Source organism: Lepidochelys kempii, chromosome 8 (assembly GCF_965140265.1).
Source record: "Lepidochelys kempii isolate rLepKem1 chromosome 8, rLepKem1.hap2, whole genome shotgun sequence".
In the NCBI taxonomy this organism is placed as follows: domain Eukaryota; kingdom Metazoa; phylum Chordata; order Testudines; family Cheloniidae; genus Lepidochelys; species Lepidochelys kempii.
The window spans coordinates 75,596,947-75,607,238 of NC_133263.1; the positions used below are offsets into that span (position 1 = coordinate 75,596,947).

Genomic DNA, 10,292 nt, shown 5'->3' on the forward strand with positions numbered 1-10,292 from the left:
ACTGTTTGCTACTAACTTTTCTGGAGATGGTCAGTAGCCAATATAAATTGTGAACTTGATTCCCCAGCCCTCGCTTGCTCTTCAGTTGCCTATGATGTAACTGAACATATGGCTGCATGTATTTGTTGACTAATAACTAGAAATAAAGGGTCAAACCTAGCAACATTACTATTAGGCATGGGGCTTTAGGGATTTCCTCCAGTGCTCTCCACTCCCATTCTCATTCTCCATCCATTGTATTGTAGTTTAAATAAACTATCGAAATAATTGAAACCAGAGTGATTATATTGTGTTCTTTTGACAAATAAAATATGCAGAATTTTAAAATATTGTGCACAGAATTTTAAGTTTTTTGGTGCAGAATTCCCCCAGGAGTACTCAGAGTAGAGAGCACCTAATAGCACAAGATGCTGAGTTAAGCAAAGTAGCTCAGCATCCTGGCCACTCCGGAATCCTATGAGGCATGGCAAACTGGGGACTCTGTAAGCTAGGTATATTATTTTAGAACTGATGAGGAATAACCCCCAGCAAGATCTTAATGTTCATGTCAAAGTTTTTGCTTTGACTAACAAAATGAAGAATTCAGAAATTTACACTCTGCTACATCAACGACAAGTCAACGCTTCAAATATTAATAGCACATATCTGCACCTGTGGTGGAAAGTGACAGTAACAAGCAAAACCTTTTATTAAGTGGTTATACAGTATATTAAATGTAAGAATTACAACACATTTGTTTTCTCACTAAGTATTTTTTGCTTTATTTGTACAGTAATAAAATCATATTTTTGTCATTTTCACAAAATGAAAGCTTAATTGTGTTAATCTTGGGAAGTCTTTAGAAGTTTGATTTTAAAAAGTGCTGACAACACACAAATATTTTCAGATGCTTAATAGAAAGCAAATACATGTGGATGTTTTCTCAATGTATGTGGGCTTTCCTAGCTTTTAGTTAAAATGGAAATCCACCATTTGCCCAATGACTGTTTTTGGTTACAAATGATGAAAAGCTATAACCATTTACCTCAATACTTCCCTCCCACCTCACCCCACCACCTCACTTTAACACAAAACAAATGTTTAAGATGGTGTTTGGAGGATTAAGAAAAAATATCAAATGCCAATCAGATCACTTTGGCCAGCAATGACAAATGAACAATTCTCAACACCATATGAGTGGAACAGTCTTCAAAATAATGTCCATATTTGTACAGTTTCCCAGGTGAATACAATGAGAAATATAGAAGAGACTTTCATGTGATACTGTCCATTTTAAAGGATGTTTGCTTTAAATCACTGATTCTAATCAGCAATCACAGAACCTGGATTTAAAATGATTATTTTAATCATTCTGCATTTGTACTTTTCAGTTATTTTCCTAAAAAAAGTTGATTCTCATTGGTTGGTAACTATTAAAACATGTTGATTTGCAACTAAACATACCCATCTCCTAACTTTGCTGCTCATTTTTGCTACCAGGAAGTTAAACCACATTTATTTAAGCAATTATATAGCTTAACATACATCTATTCAGATTCTTAATTTTTAAATTGTTATTACATAAGAAAACAGTGTGTGATGCATTTGTTTTATTTTACTTGATTTGTGTCATGCCATATTTGAATAAATGCACAGAACAGCACTTTGTTGTTATAAAAACTAAATGTGCTAGAGACAAAGTATCAACATATGTTTTTGCATTTAAAACTAATTGCTTTATTAAACAAAGGAACTACTGAATAAATTAGTCATTGACCTGAACTATTTGAATAAATTGAAATGAAGAAAATATTCTTTCTGCACCTGCAGAGGAGGCTACTGCTGTCAAAAGCGGGTTTAGCACTTCCACAACCTCTAGTTCCAGGTGCTTAGCCAGTGACTTCCAGCAGTTCAGTGCTTTGACCTTCTTTAAAACTTGGCAGCAAATATGCACTGCTTAATATTTTTTGTACTTAATTTAAATGATCGATAAATAAGCAACTTAAGGGCTAGCATAGGTTGTCGATTTCAACTCTAATTTAAAATAAACCTGTATTTAAATACAAAAATCAGGGTTTTTGAACACTATTGTGGTTTTTTTTTGTATCTAATCTGCCAAAGATAAGAGATGAGACCCTATAAATGCCATTCAAGACAGAACGGTAAAGACTGCAGAGTACATAAAGAGCATTCTTACATCACCCAATGACAGTTACATTACTGTGTTCTGAAGAAGGTCCTATACAGATTTTATTTATCAGAAGGCCAGTAACAATAAGGTTGAGCTTCGCAAGTGAGCACAGGAGGAGGACTCAGATATTTCTGACTTCTGAAAACATAACGTATAAATGGCCATCCTGGGTCAGACCAATGGTCCTTCTAGCCCAGTAGCCTGTCTTCCGACAGTGGCTAGTGCCAGATGCTTCAGAGGGAATGGACTCAGCAGGACAAGTAGCGAGTGATCCATCATCCAGTCCCAGCTTCCGGCAGTCGGAGGTTTAGAGAAACCCAGAGCACAGGGTTGCATACCTGACCATCTCTAGCTAATAGCCATTGATGAACCTATCTTCCATGCACTTAAGTCTTCTTTGAACTCTGTTATACCTTTGGCTTTCACAACAGCCCTGGCCACGAGATCCAAAGGTGACTGTGCATTGTATGAGGAAGTACTTCCTAACATTTGTTTTAAACCTGCTGCCTATTAATTACATTGGGTAACACCTGGTTCTTCTGTTTATATGAAGGGCTAAATAACACTCATTCACTTCCTCCACACCATTCATGATTTTATAGACCTATCATATCCCCCCTCAGTTGTCTCTGTAACTGATAGGGTAAGTGCTATTGAAATAAAACAGCTTTTAGTACAAGGTTGCTCATCTTGCTCCAGCTGAAGCAAGTCTAAAAAAAATTGAGTCCTGCATCTTGCTGGGCTGGTAAAGAATCTTCTATCTTTCAGAGCTTTACTAAAAGAAGTATTGGGGGTAATTTCTTATAGGAAGCCTCTTTGGTCACAGGATTGCTTCAGAAAAGTCCATAGCTTAGAGAAAAAGCCTCAACTCTGTCAAAGCATTCTTAGACAGCACAGACTGGAGGGCCATGCCTTAAATAAAATAAGTTTGTCTCAGGTGACAACATATCTTTAAAGTCTCTAAAATCAGTAGCCCTGTACCCTCACTGCAGTCTCCAGCTTTGGTTTACTTTGTGCTACCCGCCTAATGGTCCCAATGCAGCCCTTCATTTGGTGCCAATGTCCTTCTAAACAAATGCTAGACAGAGAATCCACTCAACTGGCTTGATTTCATCCAGAGTCTGCACCAGCTTCCACTGGCAGAAGTCTGTCCAGACACATTTCAGAGTAACAGCCGTGTAAGTCTGTATTCGCAAAAAGAAAAGGAGTACTTGTGGCACCTTAGAGACTAACCAATTTATTTGAGCATGAGCTTTCGTGAGCTACAGCTCACTTCATCGGATGCATGCCGTGGAAACTGCAGCAGACTTTATTTATACACAGAGAATATGAAAAAATACCTCCTCCCACCCCACTGTCCTGCTGGTAATAGCTTATCTAAAGTGATCATCAGGTGGGCCATTTCCAGCACAAATCCAGGTTTTCTCACCCTCCACCCCCCCACACAAATTCACTCTCCTGCTGGTGATAGCCCATCCAAAGTGACAACTCTATCACCAGCAGGAGAGTGAATTTGTGTAGGGGGGTGGAGGGTGAGAAAACCTGGATTTGTGCTGGAAATGGCCCACCTGATGATCACTTTAGATAAGCTATTACCAGCAGGACAGTGGGGTGGGAGGAGGTATTTTTTCATATTCTCTGTGTATAAATAAAGTCTGCTGCAGTTTCCACGGCATGCATCCGATGAAGTGAGCTGTAGCTCACGAAAGCTCATGCTCAAATAAATTGGTTAGTCTCTAAGGTGCCACAAGTACTCCTTTTCTTTTTGTCCAGGCACAGTTCACTTCACCAGAGGACCTGCAGCTAGATGGCACAGATCCCAAAGTGGGTGGCATTAGTCAAGGAGGCAATAGGGGCAGAATGCTCAGAGAATGCACTAATTCAACAGTCTCTGCTGTTGGGGATCCTGCAGAGCCTTGGCAATAAATTATGGCTGCCCCAATGGGTGCAAACACCCCCTGTCCTCTCCTGGGGGTGGGATGGAACTTCCCCATCATTGCAAAGGGATGCAAACTACATGACTGTGCAGGGGATTGACAATGTCTATTACTTCTAGTTCATGTGTTCAAATCCTGCCCAAGACAATAGTGACCCGAGGTCATCATCATTAGAGGTGGGCAGCCAATTTATAGGAAATAACTTGGAGGGTTAAAGCTATTTTCTCACCTCTGAAGGACAACGCTGAGACCCATCCTGAGGCACAATAGAGAAGTAGCACTGTGGCTCTGGTCTTTGGCAAGATTACTTTGATCTCAAGGGCTATCAATATGGAAGTCTTCATAAATATTTGAGCATAAGCTTTTGTGGGATGCTCAAATAAATGCCTGAACGTGCCACCAGACTCAGTCTATATCCACAAAACAAACACTGCTACACGTCTGATACTTGACATACTTTATATTCACCAAGTAAAGTATGGATTTTACTAGCTCAGGACATAATTTTAGATTATATCATAAGAGTAATAAATTTCATAGTACTATTCTTTTACAATTCACCAATCCTATTGGAATACTGCAGCTACATAATGGGCAGAAACAAGCCTGGAAATGTCAATTCAAAGCCCCTGAACATTGAACTTTTTTGTTAAAGCTTTTCCTCTCGAATCTTGTTACATGTATTCTTTGTGTAACAGGATCTTATCCAACAATACATATATACAGTAGTAGTCTCTAAAGTGAAGGGGAAGAGAAACATGGCAGCAAAAAAATTTCAATCAACAGCCTAAAATACATACCTGACAACTTGCTGTTCTTTTCATGTTTCCTATAGAAATTTTCAGCCTGCAGAGGAGGTTGTTCATCTTGATAAGTGTTCAAGGATGCTTCCATCACAAAACTATCAAAGTAAAATACAAGGTCTATGAGGACAATTACTAATATGATCAGAGAGAATGCCTTAGGCCTGCTTGCTCCCATTCTCCCTCCCCACCTAACAAGATTTAGGGAGACGACATTAAGTTTAGGAAGTCCCTTACAACCCACTGATAGTGAAATCCCTTGCACATCCTCAGAGCGGGAGACTAACACAAATCAAATCCTCATCAGTAGCCACAGGGGAAGCTGAACATTAATACGCAAATCATTCCCTTCCATCCCCAGAGTGTTTCTTCACTAACAGATAGCATTACCCTTCTCCCAAATCCTTCCTTAGAGGGAAGAAAAACACTAACACACCATAATCCATATGTACTCCAGGATCTACAGTAAGAACAGCCATAATGGGTCAGACCAAAGGTCCATCTAGCCCAGTATCCTATCTTCTGACAGTGACCAATGTCAGGTGCCCCAGAGGGAATGAACAGAACAGGTAATCAACAAGTTATCCATTCCCTGTTGCTCGTTCCCAGCTTCTGGCAAACAGAGGGGGAGCAAGTAACACATTCATCAACAAAAATCCTGTTACAGAATGTAACAGCAAAAATACAAAAGAAAATGAGTGATATAAAAATCAAAATTCTCCATCCCCAAAAATTAAACAAACTGTTTTAATATACCTCCTTCTAGATTTTGGGGAGACTGTGAAACTCTGTGGCATATTAGGATACACAACTGAGGCGGTGTCTACACTGCCACTTTCAGCACTAAAACTTTAGTCGTTCAGGGGTGTGGAAAAAACACACCCTTGAGTGACAAAAGTTTTAGCACTGAAAAGCACCAGTATAGAGCTTTATTGCCGGGAGCCGATAAAGCTGTTGCCCCCCATTTGGGGTAGTTATTTTTTATTGTTGGGAGAGCTCTCCCCGGGAGATAGAGTGACTACACTGCCCACATCACAGTGCTGCATTGTGGGCATCATAGACAGACCCTGAGAAATTGGTAGGCCTACTTGCTGAAGCAAAACAAGACAAACACAGACTCTTGGATACAGGAAAACAAACATTGTTACTAATATTCCAAACAGTGCTACCAGACCCACTTATTATTAAAGTTGTCAGATGCTTCCTGTTACAAGACCCTGTTTTCAGTTGTTTATATCTTTGCCAAATTTTAGCTGTTTAGGCTGAAATTTTCCATGCCAAGTGTTTGCCTAAGACTGAAGTTTTCTGGAAAATACCAGCCAATGCAGTTCAGCCATCTCTAAGAGCAACGCTAGGGGAAAAAATACATTATTTTCTCAATGTTAAAAATTTTTGGTGATTTTTTTTCTTTAAAAATTTCTAGTGTCCCCATGCTTTAGAGCAGGACTTGAAATCTAGCAGGGAGTGTCCTTTGTATCAGGGATGTGCCTTTTGCGGTCTCAGTGAAAGTCTGCCCAAATTTGGCCATGGGATAAGCATTTTTAAAAAATTACAGTTGCACATGGTCAGTAAAGACATCTTAGATTTTTGCACCTAACTTCCCTGAAGCATTCATCTGCACCAGACAAGTTCCAGCCCAGTGCTGAGCATGACTTTCTCTGCAATTGCAGCTCTTGGCTGCTGCAGGCCATGCCTTGGAGCACTTGAACTGAGAGAAGGAAGAGGATCCCCACCCTCAGCTCTGGATGACATCCCTCCCCACTGGATGAGGAAGATACATGATTTGAATGCAAATGAAATAACAGCTAGACCGGGGTGTGGGGAGTAGATTGGGACAAAGCAGGGGAGGATGGGAAGTTGGGGCAGGTTTAAGGGGACTGGGAACATGTAGGACAGGAGGAGGGGTGACAGATATGATGAGTTTTTGTGGCACCTTAGAGACTAACAAATTTATTTATGCCCAAATAAATCTGTTAGTCTCTAAGGTGCCACACGTACTCCTCGCTCTGTTTGCTGATACAGACTAACACAGCTCTGAAATTAGTGAGTTTGGGCCCAAGAAAGAGCGAAGAGACTCTTGAGAGAACAAGGCAGGGCAGAGAGTCTGTGCTGTGTGTATGCAGGAGGCGCGGATTGCAAATTACAGCAGCGATGGCTCCCCCGAAATTCAGCCTCCATCCCCGACGCCCTGCGCAAAGCAGGTGACAGTCCGCACGCTGCCCTCCCTCCTTCCGGCGGTCCCCCCCAAACTCCCGTGCAGAGGTGGGCACGGGAACTGCCCAAGGGTCGGAGCTCCAGCTCCTCAACGAGCAGGGCCGGGCCCTTGGCACGGGGAGGCGGGAGCCAAGCAGGTCAGTACTTTAAAACCGAGCTCAGGGCCAGCCCCATGGGCCAAGAACGGACTGAGAGCGCCCGTCTCCAGCGCCTGGGTGGGCCCCTTAGGGCCAAAGCCCAGGAGCCACACAGCAGGCCGGCCCGCCTCCCGACACCGGCCGACAGGGGCTAGAAACGCACGGGCAGCCCCGAACAGACGCTTCCCCTCCCGCCACGGGCCGAGCCAGCCCGGGCCAGGCCGCGCCGGGCGCTGGGCGGGAAAGCTGCCCTGAGGGAGGAGGCGTCCCCCGGCCCCAAACCGCGCTCAGCCCCGGCGATGGGGCAGGCCATTCAGCGACAGCCCGTCGCGGGAAGCCGGCCGGGGTACGTGGCGGCCGCCCCGGAGTGGATGTGTGTCGGGAGGGGGGGGTGGAATCTCTTCCACTCACAGGCAGAGCAGCGGCGGCAGCGGGTCCCAGGGCGCCAAGAGTGGGGTTTTTGCCTGATGCCGCCTTTTGCGGACAACCCCCACGGCGGCCAATCCTAGCGTTTGTTAGAAGCGGTAGGAGAATTCACCAATAGCAACCCTTCCAAGAAAACAGTGCTTCTATTGGCCAACGAGCAGGGTGAGGGGAGGAGGGGTGTGGCCAGCTCTGAGCTCGAGACCTTTGGGGACTGGGAGTTCTCTTCTAGCTATTAACCGGGTGGCAGATGCGACCCACGTTGTGCCGAGGAGGGAGGTGCTGTGAGTGGCCCTGGAAACCACAGCTTGTGTGTGACTCGACTCGCTTGGGACTGTATGTCCTGGCTTAGGTTATCATTTCAGAAGCAGAGCCCCTATAGGAATGCTGTTGTACCTTAGAAAGGAGATGAGGTGCCCTCAGCTTTCTTGGTAGAAACTACTATCAGCAGCGCATGATACAATAATACTGAGCACAGTTTTTATTGTGGAGTTACAACGTACGATATGGTGTTAAACTGTTTCTGCACTGATTGGGTTACTAAATAAACTGGACATTATTGATTACCTAAATACTACATGCTGAAGTGAAAATGTTCCTCAACTTTTTTAACTGTTCTCTTTGGATCAACTTCTGCATTCATTTACACTTTCTGTAATCCCCTGAAGTCAACTGATTGCATTCTTGTAAGGGCTCAAGGAAGAAGCTCAGTGTGGAATAGCTGATTAGTGTTACTGAATAGCTATTCCGCACTAACTCCCTGTGTGGATACTTTTATTCCGCACCCTTTGGAAGTGGATTAATTTAAACCATAAAAGGGCTCTTGGTGCAGAATAAGATCTACAACCTATCCTGAAAAATGATCCCCCCATTCTCACAGGCCAATCCTCGCTTACAGGCAGACCCCCAACCTGAAGCAAATACTCATGAGCAACTACACACCACACCACAGAAACACTAACCCAGGAACCAATCCCTGTAACAAATCCTGTTGCCTTTTCTGTCACCATATCTACTCTAGCAACATCATCATAGGAACCAGCCACAACAGCCACACCACACAGGCTCATTCACCTGCACATCTACTAATGTGATATATGCCATCATGTGCCAGCAATGCCCCTCTGCCATGTCCATTGGCCAAACCGGACAGTCTCTGCGTAAAAGGATAAATGGACACAAATCAGACATCAGGAATGGTAACATACAAAAGCCAGTAGGAGAACACTTCAATCTCCCTGGACATTCAATAACAGATTTTAAAGTAGCCATTCTTCAACAAAAAAAACTTCAAAAACAGACTTCAAAGAGAAACTGCAGAACTATAATTAATTTGCAAACTTAACGCCATCAGTTTGGGCTTGAATAGGGACTGGGAGTGGCTGGTTCACTACAAAAGCAATTTTTCCTCTCTTGGTATTGACACTTCCTCATCAATTATTGGGAGTGGACCACATCCACCCTGACTGAAATGACCTTCGACATTGGTTCTCCATTTTTAAGGTAACTCCCTTCTCTTCATGTGCCAATATATATTTATGCCTGTATCTGTAATTTTCACTCCATGCATCTGAAGAAGTGGTTTTCTTACCCATGAAAGCTTATGCCCAAATAAATCTGTTAGTCTTTAAGGTGCCACCAGACACCTCATTGTTTTTCTGGATACAGACTAACACAGCTACCTCTCTGTACAGAATAAGAGTGTCCACATGGGGCATAGCTATTGTGCTTTAAATTCACATCCTAGCTATTTCAAACTAACTTCCCTGTGAATTCCCCATGTAGACAAGCCCTAAATGAGAAGAACATGTCCCTTAGATGTTTTTTATTCATACATGTTTCCACCATAGTCTTTTTCCTCCCATACTTGGAATCAAAAACATTGGTCTTGCTGAGAACTAGCTCTCCAGAAGTTGTGTACCTAAATCTCCTATTCCCCAAAAGTGAAATATAAGATTCTGTTTATTAAACATTCCATATTGAGAATGTTAACTTTATCCATTGTTAAATTTATGCAAAGATTAAAGCTTTCAGCGTTCTGAAGGGAACCCTGTAGCATGGCTATTATATTAAGTTTACACTGAAATTAAGAAGGAAGATGCTAACTCAGGGCCAAATTTTACCATCTTTATTATGGTTGAATAGTATTTTTCTCCATAGATAGTCCCTATGCAGGTTGAGGGGTGAGAGGATGTAAACCTCTCTTTAGTGGCTCTCTAAAAGTGGCTTTAAACCACTTTTGAACTCCCTAGTTTTGGACCCGCTGCTTTAACCTGCACAAGCTGCCAGCAGCCCCAAAGGGCCATTACAGCAGCCAGAGATCAATATAAAAAGTAGAGTAAGAAGCATTAAATCGCAGTCTGAACTAAGGATGAAAGTATTCAAGAGCAGATTATAGGACAAATTAATAAAATGAGGAATGACATGAGGAAAATTCACAGGCCAGATTCTGTTCTTGTTAACCCATGTAACCCATAGAAGTTAGTGGTGTTGAACAGGTGTGAGTGAAACTAGGTTTTGTCCCAATGTTTATGTGCTTTAATTTAGGATCATGTTGCTTATTAAAAGAATCCACCTACATTTGTTTCTGAGGGGTCTAGTATCACAC

The 10,292-nt window shown here is 42.6% G+C and overlaps 1 protein-coding gene across 1 annotated transcript in view; it reads right to left on the bottom strand.

The window, feature by feature from the left end:
- Positions 1 to 6,832, bottom strand: part of CDC7 (cell division cycle 7) — a 29,943-nt gene extending 23,111 nt beyond the window's left edge. Inside the window, exon 1 of the mRNA XM_073357094.1 lies at positions 4,908 to 6,832. Within this exon, the coding sequence (XP_073213195.1) occupies positions 4,908 to 5,088 (181 nt within the window). The 5' untranslated portion in view covers positions 5,089 to 6,832. The remainder of the gene's footprint in view (positions 1 to 4,907) is intronic.
- Positions 6,833 to 10,292: the final 3,460 nt, after the last annotated feature.